Source organism: Mycteria americana, chromosome 9 (genome assembly GCF_035582795.1).
Source record: "Mycteria americana isolate JAX WOST 10 ecotype Jacksonville Zoo and Gardens chromosome 9, USCA_MyAme_1.0, whole genome shotgun sequence".
NCBI lineage: Eukaryota > Metazoa > Chordata > Aves > Ciconiiformes > Ciconiidae > Mycteria > Mycteria americana.
Genome location: NC_134373.1, coordinates 9,512,767 through 9,535,711, shown reverse-complemented (window position 1 = coordinate 9,535,711; position 22,945 = coordinate 9,512,767). Strand labels below are relative to the sequence as shown.

Here is a 22,945-nt window from a genome sequence, read left to right as displayed (position 1 = left end):
CCTCCCAGCTCTCTTTTCCAAATAAAGTACCCCTCATGAACTCCTGGACGAAGTAGGCACTAAAGCTTATCTCAGCTTCTGAGAGCTTATTAGCTCAGGTACCACATCAAGCTAAGGTGTCTATTCAGTCTATACAATGGCATTTGCTCAAGTTTGTGCATGTGATTTGTGGATATATATCCAAAATTTTCTTTCCATGAATGGTCAAAGCAAAGAAATGAAAAGCCTTCTTCAGATTGCTCAAACACTAGGCTTCAGTTCAACTCAAGTGGACTATTTCTGGGGACAATGTATTTCATCTACGTCCTTGGTTGGTCTGCTGATACTCAAGGAGGATGTCAACTGCCCACATCTTTTTTTGTCCTGTGGATACATCCTCACCAAGAATCATCTTGGAGTAATTATGATCAGTTGCAGTTCAAACTCCACAAGGTTTAGCAACTAGAAATCATTTCTGTAGTATATAAAAGGAAACTGTGTATACAAGAAAAATGCAGATTTCAACTAATTTACTGAAATGACCACAATTAAACTGTCTTTGTAGTTCAGACCTTTGTTTGTAAACCCCAGTCCCAGCTCTCTTATCTATTCAAAACATAAGTAAAAGATTATTCAGTGTGCTAGACAGTAAATATTAAGACTATGTATTTCCTGATTCATAACATGAAAAAGTTTATCTTTAATAACCCAAACTACATTAACCGTGATGTACCCACAGTTAAAGAAATCGGAGCCTTTTGCATAAAGTTGCCAATAAAAAGAGATTGAATGGAAAACGTTCTGCCTCTAAAGGTAGAGCTGGCGTTTTACTGAAGTTTCTTTAAGGCTTTAAACATGAGCCTTGTGTATGCTGTATCCATAATCATGACAAAGGCTTCTAGCATAGCAGATGGGCATTTCCTGGTGTGTTATAAACTGCTAAAAAAAAAAAGAAAAAAAGACGACCATTAAACACAATGAGACACTTCCAATGAAAGGACGACAGCTGTTCTTAATGGCAATTTGAAATCCCAGTTCTTAAGAGAGCACCATGCTGCAAATTCAGGAAAAGCATAATGAAAATTCTGATCCATGTACACACAACGCATAAAAATGGGATTGCTGTCATTTCTGATAGGGCCTCTACCTGCCCTCACTTTTCAGTCTGCATTTAAGAAGTGAAACGTAGCAGTGCCTCCTTTTAAGTACTTTCCAATGTGCAAAAAGTCCCAAAATTTTAATGAAAAGAAAAATGAAGCTATCGGATCCTTTTTTAAAAATCAAGTTATATTGAAAGCCGCATGAGGTGTTTAAAAATGCTTTTATTTCTAAGTCCTCTCATAGCATCACTCAATTTTCTAATCAGAAGAACCTCATTTTGCTATGCAGCACAGAAAAGGCTAGTCTTATTTCTAGCCTAGACGTACGGATGAAGAGCTGGAAGAACTATTTGAAATGTTGAGACAGGACAAAGAGCAGTTATGTATTGACAAATGTGGAGAACTGCATTACAAAACTGAAAAATTACTGCAGGTCCTTTCCTTTATTTAATTAAGTGCCCACTTCATTCACAAAAATCAGTCAGACATACTGAATGGATTCCCAAGCCTTTTGTGTGAATTAGAGGGATTCTACTTTATGTGACAACGTGAATTAATTAAAAAAAATCTCAGCATTTTATGTCCTAAAAATATCAATGGCATAATATGAAGGCTAGCCAGAACGTTCCAGTTCCAGGAAAATGAGAGAAATGGGATCTGGCAAAAAAGTTACCATTAGTTTAGACTACTGGAGCATTAACACACATCTCCAACTATCCAACATATATTAAGGTGCTTTTTTGCCCTTTTTTTTTTTTTAATTATTTTTGCTCTAACAATCTAGCCAAACCCTGAACTTTTTATGCCTACAAATAAACACAGACTCTAACAAATACACTCACATGCAAAAAAAGAAGAGAGATCGTCACAGATAACTAAAATCATTTGACTCTCAATCCCCAACATGACTGAAGTCAAATGTGAAAGTATGCTGTGTACAGAGGTACAAGTAAATATTTGAAAACAGTCCTGAAAACAAAGTTATTTTGTTGAGGCTCTAAGCCAGCACTAAATTCATGAAGGATGCCCCAAGATTATTTTCCTTCATCCACCATGACGACAATCACAGAGTTACAGAAGCATCTGGAACAGATCTCAAGTTAAGTGTTTCCCTGACAAACTCACTCTGTTTTAAAGGTACCCAATTCTTGCATTTTTTTTGCAAGCTTCTTCAAAAAGTCCATTGGACACATGATTTTTTTTTTTTTTTCTTTTTAATCGGCTAGGACCACACACGGCTCTCCAAATGAGAAACTGATGGATGAGCCGGCTCTACTGGAGCCGGGTGGGTCCTGCCCAGGGAGGTGGGCCTCTGGCAGCGGGACTTCGGGAGCTGTGACTGACAGTGCTGCCGGCTGGGATGGCTCTGGAGACCAAAATCGTTTGTGAGCCAGCGGATTTGGTGCTTTTGAGTAATTTTGTCACGGCAGTATACGCTGCTGTAGCTTCTGAGAGACAGAGAGATGCTGGAGGGCGAGACCAGAGGCAGAGTCCTCCCTGCCTCCTGGGGTATTTTGGGAGACAGTTTTATCTTGATGCTTTTTATATCCCCTCTAGTCTATATATACTCCTTCCTAGCCTAGGAAGTGTTGAGATGCCACACCAGCACAAAAATCCACCTGGACTCCACACCACCAGACCGCCTGATGAGCCTGCCTGCAGGCAGCTCCACCCCAGCCCGCCCCACGCCTGCTACGGCTCTGCGGCCACACAGCATCGCGCGTTCGCATCTTGGAAATCCCATGTCCCGGACGCTTACAGAAGAATGACAGCACCAGTGCCATACACAAAGAATTTAAAGGGCCTTTTCATTTCTTAACTTAGGCAGCGCTACTTAGAGGACCAACAGAAAGGCTCTCGCCAGTGCACTTTGGAATCCAGTCTAAATGTCGCTCCAGACCATTTTTAAAATTAAAATAAAGCACAGCATTCATCTATACACTGCTTTTCCAGGCTGTTTATACTTCTTGGGTGTTGGGTGCATTTTTTGAGCCTCCTTACAACCGCACGTCCTGCTATAAATCAGTTCCTGTATTATTATGCATTATTACAAAATTTCACGCAACCAAAACAAGCAACTACTGTTCTTGTCAATAAGACTATATTCACCTCTGAAGCACTGGGGTAAGATGGCTGCATTACGTGCTATCCAAACCAACTAAAATAGCCCTGCTCAAATTTCAGGAAAAAGCTAAATTTATTGTTGCATGCGAGAGAAACCTTGCTTTATACCCTAAAGCCTTCAAGTTCACAAATCACTTCCCAAATGCTCTTCAGAGAATCAGATAGCCACTTCAACATGGCCACATCACAACTGCCTTCCTCAAAACTCAGCCTTCTCAGAAGGACTTCTGAGGTCTCCTGCCACGTGTGAAATTTAGGAAACCGTGCATCCCATGGGTGGTGTGCCAGCAGCCTGCAGCAGAAGAGGCTCTTCTCAGGCACGAAGTCCTTCTGACTCTGGAAGCAAGCGTGATGTTTCATCCCCTTTTCATCTATACGCTTGAGGGATTTACATTCAGGGATACACCATATCCAGTGCTGCCTCACTATAGAGGTTAAGAGAGTAATAAGCCTGACCCCTTCCAAAATAAGACTTCGATAGCCTCTGTAGGTTTTATTTTCCCCCCTTCTTCTTTCAACTCATTCCTAGCACGGGTTTAACAATTAGGTACCGGCAGTCCTCCCTAATTGCTATTTATGATTTCTGACAGCCATAGATGTTCCCTCCCTGCCCTGCGGTTAATTTTGCCAACTAACCTCTGAAGTGATCATCTTCCCTCGACTATAAATCTCTTCTGAAAGAGGCACTCTGCTGAGCCACATGAACAAGTCCAAAGACTGAGTCTCTGGATAAGTCAGGAATTATCAGGAATAAGAACAAAAGATCTGTAAAAAGGTGAATAAAACCAATGGGGGGAGGGAGGGGGGAGGTGTTAAAAAAAAAAAAAAACAAACCAACAAACCAAAATGAAAGCAAATGAAGATGAGGAAAGGATGAACTGAAAAGGAAATGTTAAAATAAACATACTGGGGTAATGAAGGACACTAAACTACGGCACAGGCTCTCATCCCACCATTCCCTTCTTCAACAAATAACGATAGCTACTGTGTATCTTAAAACTCTGCTACCTATGGGGAAAAACTTAGTTTTACACATAGGCAAAAAGTATCCTTCACAGCTGGGGCTTTATCATGCCCTTCAGACAAAAATATTTGCTTTAAATCAAGGAGGGAAAAGAGTTACTGTAATCTTGGTATTTCCAAAGACATGCGATCCTGGAATACCTGCAAAAAAAGCCAGAAGCAAAAATATAACTTCTATATTCACCGCTTACATTGGCTCAAAACTTGAAAAGGAAACAGCAAATTGTATCTATTGTCAGAGTAATTGCAGGTACCCGCAGGATAATGATTTGTCCCAATAATTATTACTATGATGATCACTGAAATGGGGAACGTTAATAAGTTCCTCATTCTTGCATTTTAATAGGCATCAGGTTGATATCTTTGTGCTTGTATCCTATATAAAGGCAAGCTGGTTTTCAGGAGTTGCCTGCAAAAGTTTCAGTCTCTCTAAATTTGAAAGCTTTTAATGCAAAACTATTGTCTCTTCAGAAATATTTGACTTCAAGGAACTAATAACAAGTAAATAAAATATATAGCAAAATTGCCTAAGTGGAATGCAATAGATGTCTGATAAAAGCCTTCTCCAGATATTTTCTTGCTGTCCCAGTTATTCACCGTATATACTTCAGAGCATAGCTAAAAAAATGCACATTGACTCTGAACTCTTATTTGCTTGTAGCTTGCCGTTAGCAGTACAGTTGCTACTTTCTATTTTGTCCCTCAACTTAAAATAATCCGTGATCCTTCTAAAGCGAGCAGGTAAGGCGTTTCAGAGCATGAAGGGGAGCAAAAAGCCACATGCCACCCTACCTCCCAGAGACGGAGAGCCGCTAGCAGCCAGGAGCCAACGTTAAGAGGGGAAATGCAAGAAAGCAGCTGCTCTGCAATCTCTTAAAGCAAATCTGTTACTGGTAGGAAAGCGATACGGCATGACGGTTACCAATAAATGGTACGGTAAGCTATTTATTTCCTATTGCCTTCACTTCAAAGACGCCAGCAGCTGCCTTTGTCACTGGTGGAAGTCAATGTAAATTAACAAGATAGACAGCTTGGGTCTCTCTCATGTCTAGCTTACCCACAAGGTAAGCAAAACAGCAATTACATCAACTGAAAGAGTAATTACATCAACTAAAAGAACAGATCAGAAGTGTAAGGACTGCACAAATCAAGCAGCAAACTGTTTTAACACTGAAATGTCATACTCTGCCCTGTCAAGTCAGAGACAAGTTCGATCCTGCCTTGCAGATAAAGACAAAACCAGCAAGATTAACAAAACGTTGAAAAAAACCCAATTAAAAAGCTTGGTAAACTTCCTATTACAGCTACGCAAATAGCCACAGACTATGAAAACAAGCATTCCAGGAGACCTAGAAAAGTAACACTTTATTACATGGTGCCACAACAACAGTGGTGTATTTAGAGAGGAATGAACTATTAAAATAAAATCTCTTTGATCAAATTTTATCAGGTATAACACTATCCAAAATCACCTAACCAGAAACCTTCTCCCAGAAATTCAGTTTGGCTGCCCGTTCAAAATGTGTCCGTGGCCTTATTCTATAGTTTCCAAAGAACATTAAAAACAAAAACCTGCCCGAAGCCTGCAATTAAGTATTAACTGGCGTCACCGAAAGCATCGGGCACTCTCGCAGACACTCCTGAGGAAACACAGAGCAGATGACTAGGTGTTCACTCCCTCCTCTTTCAGACTAGGGTTAAGAAAACACGTGAAAAGACTTTTCACTCCCATGGGTATATGTTTCCTTCAATGACCATATATGGAAAAAAGATCTCTAGGTATGGATTTCCTTCATGTCATTATATACTCCTCTCTCTTTTTCCTTCCATTTTGCTCACCAAGCCTGCTATTTTACCGGGACAGTCGGTATTCTCAAGCACATCCTCCCTAGACCAATCTGGCACATTGAAACACTTGCACATACCTCGAGCACAGACGTAAGGTTGTACAAAACTACTGGAAAATAACCAAAACATGATTTAGAGTCCTCGTTTCCCAGGAGCTCCCACACAGACCCAAAGCTCTGGAGATGTCCCATAGCAGTCTGCTCCAGTGACACCAATGCTTAAAACCTGAGATTCCCAAACCTGAAGGTTCTCTCCAAAATGACAGACCTTGGAGAATATGAGCTATCATGCCAAAGGGTGACAGCACGTTTATTTCTGATGGAAGAGTTTTGGTGCCATACAGACCTGGTTTCTGTAGGAATCTCAAACCAAACCACTGCTAGAAATTTTTTGCAATAAATTGTTTGCATTTTTCTAGCTAGCACTAGTAACAAAATTAGATTAGTTATTTGTACAAAGGAGATGCTGAAATAAGAAACACACTATAAATAATTTTGTTTCTAGGCATGCTTTCTAGGTCATATGGATTAGCTTCCTTATAAACCATCACGGGTTTTGCTTTGCTCAGGATTACACAGGAGGAACCAAAAGTCTTTTCCCAAAGCACACTTAAAGCACACAGTAGGAACCAAAAGTCTCTTCCCAAAGCACACTTTCCCAAAGCAGTGGGTTTACCCACAATCAATTCTTGTGAAGAGGCCATGGCTCAGAGATTTACACATCAAAGAAAAATAAGTATGTACATCTCCACAAATCAGTGTGGGGTTTTTTTACCCCCACGTCAGAAGAAATACCACAAATTGCAATTTGTCTCACAGCATCTCTTCATTAAAGTTCCTGAGCAGCTAAAAAAAAACCACCTTGAAAATTGCAAGGTCTCTGTGGAAGTGTAGCAACCTCCCCAGATATGCCTGAACCCTGCTTTTAACAGTGGCCTGCTACTCCCAAGATCAGTCAACCCTAGAATTAGCTGAAAGCTCCAAGGCTGGGATGATGCCAGCTCTGTCCCAAAACCAGTTCGTGGCCCATACCGACCAGCATGGTAGGCAAGCACACCGCTGGTGATCAGTCTGGGCTTGGCTGCAGCAGGACCATATGGTCACCCTGTAAGCTCACCCCACGGTCTATTAAACAGCATTCAAGTATCAGCTTTATGTTCACAGGGTGAACAACTGGACTGGCATGAATCCTTGGGCTACGGCACAGGGCACTATATATTAAAGGGGATGAAAAGTCATTTAGGCTTGTCAGAGATGGTGTAAAGCAGCCTACACAGTCCTTATTTTAGACACCTACAATATTTTAAAGTATCTTTTAAAGCCAGTGAGAAGTTTACCAATTTTAACAGAGGAAAAAGTGACTCTCTTGGTTCTGCATAAGCACCTGATTATGCAGATGAGAATCATCTGATTCTCATAAGCACCTACAGACAGGTGGGAAGGAAAGCAAGGTCACCATAAGGTAAGATCATTTTATATTTCTACAGTTTGAAAAGAAAACACTGTATCTGTAAAAGAAACCATAACAAAGATTATTTCATAGTCCTATATTTTTAGAGATGTTGTCTACTTAGCAGGTGTCAGAAGACAAAATTTTCATACAGAAGCAATACCAAACAAAGAAAATTTGTGCAGAGATCATATCTGTCCAAGACAAATCAGTCTTACACTTTTCACAACTTGGCACTCTATCCAAACTTGCAAGGAAAAATCTATTACTATCACGCAGCCAAGATCTCCTGATGCAAGTTAAAATTCAACATTCTCTCACTGCAAACTACTACTCTTAAAGTGGATTTCTAGTGTTTGGACTCCAGAAGTTCTTGCTCTGAGATGGCAGCCTGACCATACAATTGTCGTCATTAGTGATGAATGAGGCCGCACCTCGAATACCGTGTTCAGTTTTGGGCCCCTCACTACAAGAGAGACATTGAGGGGCTGGAGCGTGTCCAGAGAAGGGCAACGAAGCTGGTGAAGGGTCTGGAGCACAAGGCTGATGGGGAGCGGCTGAGGGAACTGGGGTTGTTCAGCCTGGAGAAAAGGAGGCTGAGGGGAGACCTTATTGCTCTCTACAACTGCCTGAAAGGAGGTTGTAGAGAGGCGGGGGTTGGTCTCTTCTCCCAAGTAAGAAGCCATACGACAAGAGGAAACGGCCTCAAGTTGCGCCAGGGGAGGTTTAGGCTGGATATTAGGAAAAGTTTTTCACTGAAAGGGTTGTCAAGCATTGGAACAGGCTGCCCAGGGAAGTGGTTGAGTCGCCATCCCTGGAGGTATTTAGAAGACGTGTAGATGTGATGCTTAGGGACATGGTGCAGTGGTGGACTTGGCAGTGCTAGGTTAACAGTTGGACTTGATCTTAAAGGTCTTTTCCAACCTATACGATTCTATGATTCTATGTTTATGAAACATTTTTCTACCAAGTTAAGACTCTCGTAATACATACAAGAATGACTGTTGACCATTTCTATTCTGGAAAACCATCTCTCAAGAGATGGAAGAACGTGGAGATCAATATATTACTATGTACTTCATTCACCATGTAACCAAGTACATAGTACTGACTTTCAGAATGTCAGACAAACTGTAACTCCCAGATTTTAAAATCCTCCATCATATGAGAGCAAATTTTATGCAGCTGAATAAAGTTAGCAGAGCAGAAAGTTCTTTTAGCAAGCAACTGTGTTAATTTAGCAAGCAATTGTGCTTGCTAAACAAAACTGTGAAGAAAGAAAACCTGAATGTAGCCAGAGTTCAGATCCAAGAGAGCCAAGAACTACCAGAAGCTTATTTGATCTGATTAATTGGCTGTCTGCATTTCAGCCAATGTATCTGGAAAAGTCACAGATTAAGCGTGAAGGCAAAAAATTAATCAGAACAAAATAAATTCCAGAACTCTTTCCACACATAATTTGCTTTTAACCTAAAAGCTAACGGTGAAGGAAGATGCATAAACTTACGGCCACGCTTGGACGCTTATCTGATCCCTGATCACTGAAGTCAGCCTCCTGAATTTGGGACTGCAAAGTCAGGTGGCAACTTCACAACACACTGGAAACACTTCTCTATCCCAGCATCACGCCAAGGAGAGGAACAGCTGGCTTTAATCTTACCACTATGATGTCTAACAAGATAAAACGATTACTGCAACATACAGACCTTGAAGACAAGGTACCTCATTTTCAGCCGTACCACCCACACCTGTGATCAAAGTCTTGTCCTCTTATGGATAGGGCTTAACCATGTTCCCTTACTCTCAAAAATTCGGACCAGGCCCAAAAAATATGCGCCAGTTCTCTGTAACCACAAGGCAAGGCCTCTGACTTCTTTGCAATATGCACCCCTGTAGAGGGATTACAGAAGGTGAATCAAAGTCAGAGTAAGAGAGTATACCTACTTCCCAGCCTTCTATTCCTAAATTTAGACTTGGAATTTACATCATATGCAAATCATATTTTGCAATATTATATGTCTGTATATATCATATATATTTAGCCTTAAAATTTGCATTATATATTTATGACACTCTGGCTGCCCTCTCAGAATGGGTGCATTTCCACCCAGCACAGAGGAGAGGAGACCAAACTTTTATTTTGCTACAGTTACCATTCGGACATATCCAATATGTTTCTGCATTCATCATGGGGGTTTTTTTTCATTTTTTGCATTGTCCAAAGAGAAATCAAGAGTTTCAGATATCAAAAGTATCACTATATGACTCAAACCTTTTTAACACCTAGAGGCTTTGATAAGGCAATCTGGACTTTGAAAGAAACAGATTTCCTCGAAAACAAGACTACTTACTTTACAATACAGTAATAAAGGTTCCTGCTAACAATTACAGGAAAATGTTCCGAAATGCACGTACCAGGATCTAAATACATGAAACAGAAAGAGTAACTCATCTTGACTTCTCTTCAAAATAAGGGTGAACTAATAAAAATTCATTTTGGGGGAGTGGCGGTGTGATTTTCTTTTTGTTTGCTTTAATCAACACAGACATTTTGATGAGATATACAGCTGGTACCATCTGTTTCAGGACAGAATGAAAACTAAAACTTCTTCACTGTACTTACATGTGAGGACTGAGTTCATAAAAGTTTCGGTTTCTGTATTCTTCCACTTTCTCTGGAGTATAAATGGGTAGAGATCTGTAGGGGTTTATTGATATCACCACGCTGCCAATGTATGTCTGTTGAAGGAAAACAAAAAAATTATCATGGATTTTTCTTTTTAACATACTTTTTCTGCTTACATATTATTCCCTCGTTTAATACTTATGCAAAAAACCAACCAAACAAAAAGCCTAATTGTAGCAATGAATAAATAGGTACATACACGCTGAAACACCTTTTAGATCCCTCTCAACAATCACTGTTGGGTACCAAGTAGCAATTTCTACATAACTGAAAGCCTCTTATGAACATTTTTTAAAAGAAAGCCCAATCGTATAATATTTCTGTGACTAATTCAGTTGGGGGAGGGAACGGGAAAGGACACAAATGTTCATGAAGAACCAACTCCATCTGCATGGCAAATGTCACACGAGCTTTGCGGCAGCCCTTGGGCACTCATACAGAACCATGTAAAGGCAAGCCCAGAGCTGGACCGCGCTCCCTCACCCAAGGAGGAGCTTCGCGCCATCTCTTCAAAACCTCGGGCACAGGACAGCTTCACAGAGAAGAAACCTGAAGGCTAATAGCCTCTGACAGGTTTCTGTCAAAGGAGAGATTTACTGTCAGGATTCAAGTCAGTCGAAGCCCTGCCGTGGTTCCTCAGCCGACGTGAAGCGTAATTTTTATTTCCAGATTCTAAACATACTTGCCATTACCCTTGGAAAGCAGGTGGAGTAATGCGTTGTCTTACTCCGTTAGGTCCTGTTCACCACCGAGCTGAGTGAAGACCGGTACTGTACGCCGTGATTACCCTCTCGGCACACGACGCAATTAACCTGCCTTCGTCAAACCTACTGCCGGGTGCCCCGCAGCTCCCTACACATCCCTCCAGCTGCAAGGGCTGCATTCAAACACACCCGAGTGGCAAAAAATGCCAAAACCCCACTCCACCCTGCCTGCAGATACTGATCAAAGATTAATTAAACCCCAAGTGTTTGGTATCTCTTTCCACAACCATGAAATAAATAAGTAACACCTGGTGAAACACAATTTTCCAATAACCAGGGACTCCCTGGGAGGTGTAAAGGCTGTACACAAAAGCCACGGGTTCCCGTTATTTGGATTACATTTGCTGGTAACTACAGAAGAAAAACAATGTTTTTTACATAGATCTATGATTTTAAATGGCTTCTTTGCAGTGATATCTTAGCACCTCGCTATCACTATTTGGATTACCCCCCCCAATTTTCCTCACAGGGAAGTGCTGTAATATGCATTTTTAAATGGGAACAGAGGCACAAGAAGCCCGAGTTACTCACCAACAGGTTCAGCAGAGCACTGAATTACCTCCAGAGCTGCAGTCACAAATTACAAATATTAATTGCTGCAACCCTTCCCTATCTAACTTTCATGTCTAAAGCAATTTTCTGCTAAATGCTAACCAAATTTGGTCCTAAGCAGAAAGCCAGGAGAGCAAGATTTCCCATTTTCCACAGCATGCCTGTGCCAGGCAAGCTGTGAACTCACATGGCATTGTCTGTCCCATTTAAAACAGAGTTGAACAAACTAGACTGCAGTGATAAAACAAGTAGCGTGAGGCTTCCAGAGACTCTCGTCGTTCATCCTTGTAGCGTTTACTAGCCACAGGATGAAACAAGCAGCCACTGCTGACAACTCATTGCACAAGTGCTGCTATGATGAAACACAATACTTCAACTCAAGACTCACCATTTCTAAGCAACGCATACTTTCTCCTCTCCTTTGGAACTGGCCAGAAACCTTCTATAAAACGTTTCCCCCCAGGCATCCGAGCTCAGGACAGACCAAATACCCTAGAAACAGGCTGGTTTCACACCAAGAGCCCATGCAGAGTGCTGTGAGGGGGAGCGAGCCTGAAGGTGCCTCAAATCTTAGAAGCCAGGCTGCAACTCAAAAGAGGGACAACTCCAATCTGCCTCACACCGCAGCCTGGGAGGGAAGCACCCCCAAAGGCATTCAGATACAGACTGCTGAGAAAATCCCAAAATAATTAAGGTTTTTGCTTCTTCGAACACACGCCACAGTGTGTGCTTATATATATCTTCTTCAAATTAAAAAAAAAAAATTGTTCTAGTTTTGTGGTCATCCTCCCCCTAAGGAGGAAAGTGTTTTCCATCTATGTCTAATCTCTTTGGCTGAACAACATAAAAATGCAAAAATTGCCTTTCTACAGTGTTTACTTTGCTCTCTCAACACACATGGCTTTGCAATTTGCAAGCCTACAGATTCTTGGTGAGAATAACAGATACTCAAGAGTAAGAAGCTTTCTAGTCTTCACAAGTGCATGGATCCCCCAATTAGGACTCTTTCCTGATAAAACTTTAATATATTAACTTGTTTCCTCCTGAGTCTTAAGAATTTGTGAATTCAGCCTGTTATGAAATCAGTGCTGGAAAGTATCAGCAGAAGAGAGATGAAGACCAGATCTTGAAGATTATAGTTTGAAACAGGAATTCTTTGGAACTCAAAGACTTGCCCTTTTCAGCTATTCTGCTACCGTAATAGCATACAATTTAATTGCTAAGTTCCTTGAAGTACCCTGAGATGCCAAGGTAAAGAAAGATGAGTGAAAGTGACAATCTTGATTTTTAATTTTGAATACAGGCATTCAGACGAGATTTATTTAGAACCATCTCCTCATAGCTAAGTATTGCTTAGATGATGTATTTTGGGAATTCAAGTCAGCTGTTTATTGTCAGACATGAACAAATACAGACCATTTCCTAAAATACCAATACTTCAAAAGGTCAAATGACTATATAGAAACAAAGACATACTCATGTCCATTTTAAACACCAAGCCAAAGCATGCCAAGAAATCATTGGTTTTGCTGCAAAGCTGCTTACAAGAACTAATACATTTCCTCTTCTAAAAATGCCAGTATCTCAAAGCTGATGCCTAATAGCTACTTGCTACTGGTGGTCTGTGAGATTCCACATAACGGGGATAAACAGATCCGGAAAGTAGCTTTCCCATATAACATCTGCCTTCCCACCAGAAGTCTATTATAAACAAACAAAATAAATGGCTTAAATCCTTGAGCAAGCCACAAGCACAGAAACATTCCAGTGCGGAAAGCAGAACGCCCAAGAGTAGTGGGAGACCATACCGTAGCACCCCAGGGACTAGCGAGATTCTTCGTTTTCCCTGTTTAAGGAAAAAAAATGAAACCCCAGAGGAATGGCCTCATGATGATGAATGCACAGAATGCAGGCAGGAGATTTGATTTCTTTCTTGGCTTTGACATAGTCTTGTTATGCGAGTTTGGACAAGATCTGCTGTCTCCTCAAGTTTTGCTGACTAGAGACTCTTGGTAACACTCCTTCCTCCAAATTTCTACTTTATTGCAATAACTCACAAAGACAAATTCTACCTCCTTGGCGTGTTTGTCCAGAACCCAAACCAAAAGGACTCTCACTCGTCGTTTATCAGTGCATCTGTCATGTAGCACGGAAACACTAATGTGCTAACATTTCATCTGCGGAAAAGAGCATTCAAATTTCCATCAGGTCAAATGACAACACATTCTGCATTCTCCACCAAAACAACGCAGACAACTCATTCCCGTTCAGTAAAGGGTTTCAGACCCTGAGCAGGAAGAAAATTCTAAATCACAACTCAACTGGAAAAGCTGATAATATCTGTTACATCACTTCTAAGTACTGTTGGAGATGCCACATCCAAGACGCTTTGATGCCTCACTTTCTCCCCCTAAGACTGAAAGCAAACATAACCACTTGGGGCAAGACGTTACTACTACTTCAAGCTTGTATCCGCCTTGCAAGGCCTTCTGTGCCTTTCTAACCCAAGCAGCTTTAAGGCTGGCTTAAGAAGAGGCCTGAAATAGCAAGAGGATGCGAGGCTCCCATTGCTCGGGAGAAACCCACAGGCAGCAGCCTCTTCCCAGGGAAGGGCTGGGGAAAGCTGCTGCTAGAAACTGGCAAACTGTCTGAAACGTCTGTGGACCTTTTCAGCACAAACCTTGTAGAGAGCCCAGCGAAAGGTCCCCAAACACCTCTGCAGCCAGGACACTCAAGCACTGCAGTGAAACCTGCTACACAGGGAAGAGGCACAACAGGCCAGCTCAAGAAGGGGGGCTTTTAGAAGACCACTAGTAGAGCTTATGGGAGAATATTTCACCCCCTGGCACACAGTACATTAATAAAACTATTTTTCCTCCTGGCACAGTTAGTCTTGCAATACCCCAAGGGCCCGGAAGAGAGAAGATTGAAGCTGCAGAAGCCAGGGAATGCTGTCGACAGCGGTTGGGGCTGCACCACCAGAGCTGCAGAGCTGGGGCTATCGTAACAGCCTGCTCCGTATCTTCAAAAGCTTTTCTGCATCTATGGCACCCTCTGCAAAGCAACCTTCTGCAGAACTTAACATCATTAAGCAGCTACACAGATTTGCTGCAAACCTTCTGGAAGTCTACCCTACATCACTTTTGGCAGCTCTGTTAAAAACAAACCCACTGCTTCTTACCCATGGTAGCCTGTAACAGTCCAGAAAAATTGCTGTTGCACACAAGTCACTCCTGCTGTAAAACGTCCAATTGCTAATGTACCCTGCAAGTGTGCTAAATTCCCAGGGCCCAATAAGGTTGCCCTGTTTACTTATTTTTTAGATGCCGGACCGTAAAAATAGAAAATAAATAAATTCTAGTAAAAAAAGATTGCTTGTTTGGATACTGATTCTTCCATTTATGCAGACCAATTTTAATACTCCAGATTTGCATAATGCACATTTCTTTAGTATTGATTATGCTCGAGTGTACTGGGTTCCTATCATTTTGAACACTTTCAGATCACATCACTAAAACAATTCATTGAAATAAGAGACACTGAAGTAAGATCAAAGAGAAGTGGGACTAGATGTTATTGGAACAAATCCAGAACCCACGGCTTGGGCAGCACTGTTTTCTTTGCAGGGGGGACAGCTGTGTTTTGCTTTAGTGTTTTGTTTTGTTGGGTTTTTTTAATGTGACATATGCAAAATTATATTTCTAATACAGTACTCATTTTCATTTGTATTTGCCTGAACTGCTGCGGTTCTGGATCTTGCCAGCTCAGAAGCACATGTGCCGCTGCATGCTCAGAATAGCTGAGGCCAAGGAGATGGCAGACGCAGAGGAAGCCTGTACTTACATGTTCTCAGTTTTCTGAACTGTCTCAAACTCAAACAGAACCTGGTAAATCTAACACTGCAATGTTACTCCGTAATGAAGTTTCTCCTTTTAATAAACATTAGCAACTAGATCAGTACCTTATTAAAATATCATCTCTTATTTGAACAGTACCTTATGAAAATATCATCTCTTATTTGAACAATCAGGCTGCGTGCTCAAATTTGTTTTTCATTGTGGTTGGCCACAATAAAATAGCTAAATGCACCCTGCTTCTGGTCCATTGTGTTTTTTCAGGTTGCAAACACTCACAAAGTTATAAGGCACTGTGTTTGAAAAGAATAAGGAAAAGAGTAACATCAAGACTAAAAAGAAAACCACCTCAGACCATTATTACTATTTCTGGGGCTTTGATTCACTGTATTACTGTGTATCGCGACATAGGCGTTTGTATCGTTTGGTGGAGAGGGATCGGATTGTGAAAAACACACAAACAAACAAACTAGGATTTCATCCTGTAACACTCCAGGATTTGCCTGCATTGTTTCATGACAGCAAATACAAAATAAACTCTACCGGTGATCCAAGCCATGCAGCTGCACTTTGTCTTGAGCCGGTGCCTTGTGATTCAGTGAGCTTGGAGCATGAGCAGAGCCTGCAGGTACCACCTGCAAACGCCTATGCAGGCACCACCCCAGAATCCCAAAGAGCAATGACCCAGTGGAAAGAACAGGAACTGACAAAGTTTGATTTCCTCAAACAGGATTTTCCCCTATCCAGTAAGGGTTGGACTCGTGCAGCGTCACACAGCACCGATCCTTAGTTAGCAAAAGAAACTTCTATGCTCTGACACCTCTCATTAGCATTTCCCAGCAAATATAGCATCTCTCCAAAGTTCCTGATCAGCTCTAAAGAGGCCACAATAATCCCTGAGATCATACAGAGAAGCAAGCCTGTTTCCACCTCCCTCACTGGAAAGGAAGCCAATGCTAAAAGTTTACTTTTCCAAAGGCTAGTCTGCGGTAAACTGAAAATACAATCCAGACTCTCAGTTTTACGCTCTCTATATATACATATATAAGAAGAAACCTCCTCTTCTCCTTGGTACTAATGAATATTTTTCACTGTAGTTTGGATGGAGTCCTTTCTAATTATGTTTGTACAAGTGAAGAAATATAACACTGGATTTCTGAACAAACACAGCCCATTCCCTGTAACGATTAAAACTCTCTTGCTCAAGATCACCCTCCTTCTGGACACCGCATTTTCACCCCAGAAATATAGTGGACAAAGTCTGTAGGTTGTAATAGGAAAAAAAAAAAAAAAAAAAACCACCAAACAAAACAAAACCAATCCTGGTAAGCTATTACATGTGCTTAATGCAATTATTAATCATGATAGGCAGACTTGTAAAACCTGGACAGGACAGTAAAGGCGTAACAGAAGAAAACTACGTAGAAGAGCACAGGATGACTTCCTGCAGCTGGGAAGGAAGAAAAAAAAAAAAATCAAGCAAAAGAAGAAACTGAGGCAACAGTATCCACAGTTCAAGCAAAACCATCTGACTGCTAGAGGAGGCAAAATTCAACATTAGTATGTATCACAGTCGTGTACCAAATAGGTTGATGGCCGATACAAGGACTCAAGAAACAAAGCTCAAACAGGCAACACAAAGGCAGAAGAGCACATATATATCCTCCCAAAGCAAATGATCACAACACAAGCCACCTACGTCAAAAAAGGATAACACCACTCCTAAAATATTCTTCAAGATGGGCTTGATCCTGCAAGTCACTGTGCAAACAGCAGCAGCCTGAACAAGCTACAGGTAACCCACGCTGATCAGGATCAAGCCCTTAATCGTACTGCAACCCGCTTTAGATCCGAGCCCCGAAGTAAGAGCAGAGCGTTTGCCAGAGAAAGACACCCACACGGCAAGTTGAAGCGAGTGCTTGAAGGGGATGCATGTGCCCAGATTACCAGGTTTCTCTTCTGAGTTTCTTGAGGGCACAGAAATCTCCCCGCTGCTCAGTGAATATTGCTGCTAACCTTGCGATCGTTACGACAGACTCCAACGTTATTATTAATGAAGCAGATTAATCGTCTCAGCCGTCCACCTCCCTGACTACATTGGGATGTTTTTGTACAAACAAACAGAATTCTTACACGGGATACAATTACAGATGAAACCTGTAAAGTAAGCGACGAGGAAGTCAACCCAAAGCAGATAAGAGAAATTTTAAGGAAAACATTTAAATACCCCAGAACGTCAGTGCTTGCTCACTTTTGAAAAGATAAAGACTTGTTTTCATAAGCACACAGTAGCTGGAGATTGGATAGTGTCTGTGCCAAGAACCCATTGGTGAAAACATTCGCGAGAGCACTCATTCCAAAATGTTTTATTATTTCTGTACGAATAAAATGGGGGGCGGGGGGGAGCAGTCTCCTGCCGTGCTGCAGCCAAGGCTAACCTTCACCTTCAGGGTGAAAACCATGTTTTTACAGTACCTGGAGGCTTTTGCTTCCATTTCTGTTATTTGCCAATCTTTCATTAATCTTCCTTTTGTGTTTTTATTTCATACAACGTGCACTGAAATCACTAGTAAATGCCCAAAATGTCATCATCACCTTAGTGAGAAACTACACAGCACTCTGGGGCAGAGCCAGCACTGTAACAGTCCCTGGGGCCCTACGGCAGGCATTTCCTACACCACCTCCTCTCTTCTTTCCAAGTCTGACATCAGAGGCAAAAAAGAAAGAGTGTGTAGGGAAGGAGAAGACCCCTACACGCAGCCCACAATATGCATACAGTTTTCTGTGATCCCTATTAATGTTTTCTTACTCCTTTACTCAGATATTGCATACGGCCCTATAAACAAGCGCCCCAAACGCTACGCTCAGCATCGTGGGAGCTGTACTAAAAGGAAAGGAAACAAAGCACTGCCTTGAGATAAGTAACTCTCCCCCACCAAGCACTTCAAGGTAAAAAGCAACCAACCTGCTGGCTGCAAAAATCTGTACTCCTGACTCTGGGCAAGTTACAAAGTTTGTTTTACCAGAGCAGGCTGATGCGAAGGGCCAGAGGATCAACAGGATTTCTATCTAGATAACAAGCAAAGCAAATTTACAGGGAGGCGGAACACTTCTTAGACCACAAGCTATCACGGGAAAAGATGTGCCTTGGGCACACAAACCCGTCTTCACATCTGAAGGAGAAGCAGCGGGCTTCAAGGTCCTAGTCTGTGGCAGCTGCAACAATATTATTACTACAACTCAGTAGCTTCCCGCAAAGAGGGAAACTGTTGAGGCACTGCTGGGAAAAATCACTCAAACCGACGCAGGCGTCCCCCAAGGGAGGAAGAGAAGGAGATCTGAGGAAACTCGGGTCCCCTGGGCTCCCATCACAGGCGGAGGGATGGCCGCTCTGCTCCGGCTCTCAGACCATCCCGCCTTTAACAAAGGACTCGGTCACCACACCTGCCACTCCTCAGACTCTCAAAGAAGACCAGCAGTCCAGGCTGGGCTCGCTGGATGAACGCAAACACGTCAAGGCACAAGAGAGCAGGGGTGGGTCTGGCAGGGGGACAGACTCCTCGGCGTGTTGCTGCAGGAGCAGCAGAGGCACAGACCTGCTACCGACAGGCAGGCACGAAGCCAGGACGTGCCCAAAACCACAGGGGACAACAACCCGCTTCGAAACCCAACAAAGGCTCCATCTGGCCTCAAAAACAACATCCTAAAGACGAACGTGATCGTGCTGACATCAGAAGGTAATGAAATTGAGAATAAAATCAAACTTCAACAATCACTCCACCATACTACGATGAAGATCTTCCCAGCAAGCTGCATTTACGTATCCCAATCCCACACAACTCTGTTCTTCACAACAGAGTTACATAGAGGGACGGTCACACAAGGCCGATGTAGACCAAGACGACCGGTCTCGTTCACATAGTTCTGTCCTCCACTCTCTTCTTCCAAACATAGCGCCTGGAACACCAGGCAGGAGCGCAGCAGGAGCAAAGCCGCTACGCTGGGCAGCAATTCAGCAAACTCCTAAATACTGTAAGGTAGCTGAAAAAGGAGTGAATCGGTAATACAGGCAGACATAGCGGAGTAACAAAGAGGCTACCCCTAAAACATCAAACCAATAGAGACGAAGAGGAAGCAGCTCAGTCTGTGAAACAAGCACACCGCAACAGCCACGCCACCAGAAGGCAGCCACGAGGATGCTACCTCAAACAGCTAACACTGAGTTATTATACTGGAATGCCAAATATTTAATATTGCAGTGATAAAACAACATGTGTTCAGTACCATAAGACTGTTCCTGCCCAAAGCAGCCCACAAACTCCGCACACAGAAAATACAAATTAAACGCTGACATCAGAGAAAGATTCTGTTTTGTTGTAAGAACAAGAAGCAAACAAACGTTTTGTTGTAAGGAGGAAAATGTTGACCTCTGCAAATTTGGGAAGACTTCAAGAAACAACATAACTGCGAGGAAAAATGTGCAGGGCAGCAGAATAAAGCGGTATCTGGCCTCTAAAGGCCTACGCAGCACCGCTCCCCTCCAGACTCCTCACACCTCCCTTGCCACTTCCACACGCCTCACAAAACAACCAGCCCAGTACAAAAATAAGTGTCAGACCCATACATATACTACAATTTATCCCAAATCTCTACCGTTCGTGAGTCACTGTAAATACACATCTAGACAGATGCCCCCCTCCCCTTTGTCAGCATCCCAAAATACAACGGAAAAATAACTGCTGAGCTGGATTGCCTTAGCATATTTCAGCCAACTTGGGGGAAAAAGAAAAAAATCAAAATAAAAAGTTCAGGGAGGGAGTTCAACAGAATGAGTCAAAATTCATCAGTGACATACAAACTGAATTTTATGAATGTATTTGAAGTTTTTCATGCGGTCTCTAGGTCACACATTTTAACCGCACAAACTGCTCCCAGGAACCTTCAAATACTCAACACTGTGGGGTTTTTTCTGCTTGCTAACTGCATTGCCCACGAGCCATATTTTTACTCTGTAAAGGTAAAGAAAAACTCTCGCAGGCTTTTGTTACTGATACTTACAGAAAAGAACTTTTGCAAAAAAAGCAATGCAAATCTTATCAATGAAAAGTTTAAGAGTTGCAAAAAGAACAGAATAAACAATTGCAGCTTTTTAATGAGATTTTTCTTGGTCAGCCATTTCCAGACATGACTAAACTCCAAGATTCCCATTTCCAGTTAACACATGCGTGTTACCCATTGAGCCCTTCCCCCCAAGGCCACTCAGCCCGAGATTACTGCAGAATCTGATGGTCTTTAGTAGAATATTTGGCCAAACTCCAGCGCCACCAGCCTTCATGCTTATTTTTATAGGCACAGCCTCCAGCTTTGCGCTCTGGTATGCAACCTAACACCCAAGTCCATTAAACTTTCCATCAAATACCCATAAAATTGAACAACAGGTAATCAAGCTGTAGTCTGTTCTCTAACTGTTAGGAGTACTCTTAGTGCCCTGTTTGCACCACGGCACAAAACTTAGCTAATTTTCTTGAAGAGCTTACAGTGACCATGCCCAGGACGGTACAAGAGGACCATCAAGGGATCCGGATCTGAATGTTCTTGCAAGGGGAGCTCTTATGGACCAGATCCGGAACGTCAAAGAGGTAAATGGAGCTGGCACTAGGACCTCCAACATCAAACTTTCAGCGTCAAACATAACTACTACGAAAGAGACTAGAAAGACAAAAATTGTATTCCCTTCCAGTGGAATGAGCCCAGTTATCTTGTCATCTTTGGCTACGGGGAGAGATTTGGCACTGTTCGCTGGTGGCTCGATCCGACTCTCACATTCACCTATCGAGACTGGCTAACACGATTATGCAACGCCTGGCCAGCTTTACAGCGTTTTCAAAGCTATCCGTGTTACAGGTCTCATTCCTCACAACAAACCCTTTTGAAGGTTATAACTGCAACTCTGTTTTAAAACTAACATGTGTAGCACAAACACAGCCATCAGTCTACAGAAAACTGCTTAGAAACTGATGCTGAGTAAGCCCTGGTTTACTGCCGTAGAAACATTTCAATCCGTTCATATGGCTTCAGTTGGACTTGGTTTTTTAAACTCGATCACAACTTTTGGTAATGCCTACAATGAAGCCCTGACAGGAGGGGTGAACTTAACCCCGCAACTGAGCCGTGAAAGGACAAATCCATTCCTATTGCCCTCTGAAAGGATCCTCAGAGGTCAACTTGCATAGCTTGTTAGAGCTAAAGAAATCTGCAGTTTTTGTTAAGCACCAACAGTAGCTCTTTAATAGTCCAATTTGGTTTCCCCAGGATAGCATGCAAACTGCAGATTTTACGTGGTAAAACAAACATTACTTCCAGATGTAACAAAGGCTTCATTGTGCTCATCTGAGTCTAAAACCAGAAATGCAAAGCGTAGTTTTCATGAGTGAGGTTTGGGGAGAAGAGAGTGGGTGGCAATAAGGAGAAGGGAGAGAAGAGTTTGCACTTGAAAATTAACATGTGGCTGTTACCATGAGCACCGTTCCAGCTGTTACTGTTTTAAAAGTTTTCCAAACTACGCAACAGTGGCATGAAATTTGCAGGGCAGCAGAACTCGACTGATATGGAAAGGAGATGATATTCCTCAAGTGATTTGGTAAGTAAAACCATGCAGCATCACAAACTAAGTAACCTGTATACTTGGTAGCAGCATGTGGCACAGACATAAATATCTATTCTTTCCACCACTGATGTAGTGAATGTTTTAATACTTGCAAAGATCTGCAACATTTTGCCTTCAGAGTGTGGATTCACAAACAGTACTTGTAAGACCTTAAAAAAAAATAAATCATATGATCAAACAAACCTGGAGATAAAATAAGGTAAATGATAGTGCAACAAACTACAAGGAAGTGATTCAGAAAAAAAACCAAAAAAACCAAAAACAACAAAACACAAACACTCAACAAAAATAAACCTCAACAAAAAACCCCTTTGGTTTTGGCAGCAGTTCACGCTTCTCAGCAGGGCACATATAAGTATTAGGCTTTCCCACCTGCAAGGCAAAGGATCCTACATTGCTAGAGAAAAGTGTCACCTTGTATCACCTGCCAAAGCACGTAGTACAGCTAATTACACTGCACGTCAGGGCCAGGCCCAGCCCAATCCGAAACTGGGGGAAACGCACGCTTCGCTGTCACTGTGAAAAGAGCTGTGTGTTTGAACATGGTTGTCAGCTAGCATGTAATAACAGATACAAATAAAACAAATTACCCATTTGTCATTCAAACAGATTTCTTTCAAGAAAAAGCTATCCAGTCTAAATTAAGCAGAAACATGTAATTAAATACTTTGCAATCCATAGTAGCTGTAAAAAAAAAAAAGAAAAAGAAAAAAACCTTGAGAAATCCACTCCCATATGACTTAGAGCAATCCTTCTCAAGAGACTGCGTAGTCTAAGTACCCTCACAGAATGGGTTTCTATCCTTAATGCTTTAAATAAAACTTTCAAATAGGACCCAAAGATTGTGCAAGGTAGTAACGTCGTCTTCAATCTCTAGGCAAATACCTCCCTTTCCTTCT

At 42.0% G+C, this 22,945-nt stretch overlaps 1 protein-coding gene across 4 annotated transcripts in view; it reads right to left on the bottom strand.

The window, feature by feature from the left end:
- The window catches only part of MYO1B (myosin IB), a 117,492-nt gene that overhangs the window by 75,956 nt on the left and 18,591 nt on the right, over positions 1–22,945 (bottom strand). For all 4 annotated transcript variants that reach the window (XM_075512261.1, XM_075512258.1, XM_075512257.1 and 1 more), the window contains exon 3: positions 10,147–10,262. In XM_075512261.1, the coding sequence (XP_075368376.1) occupies positions 10,147–10,262 (116 nt within the window). The remainder of the gene's footprint in view (positions 1–10,146; positions 10,263–22,945) is intronic.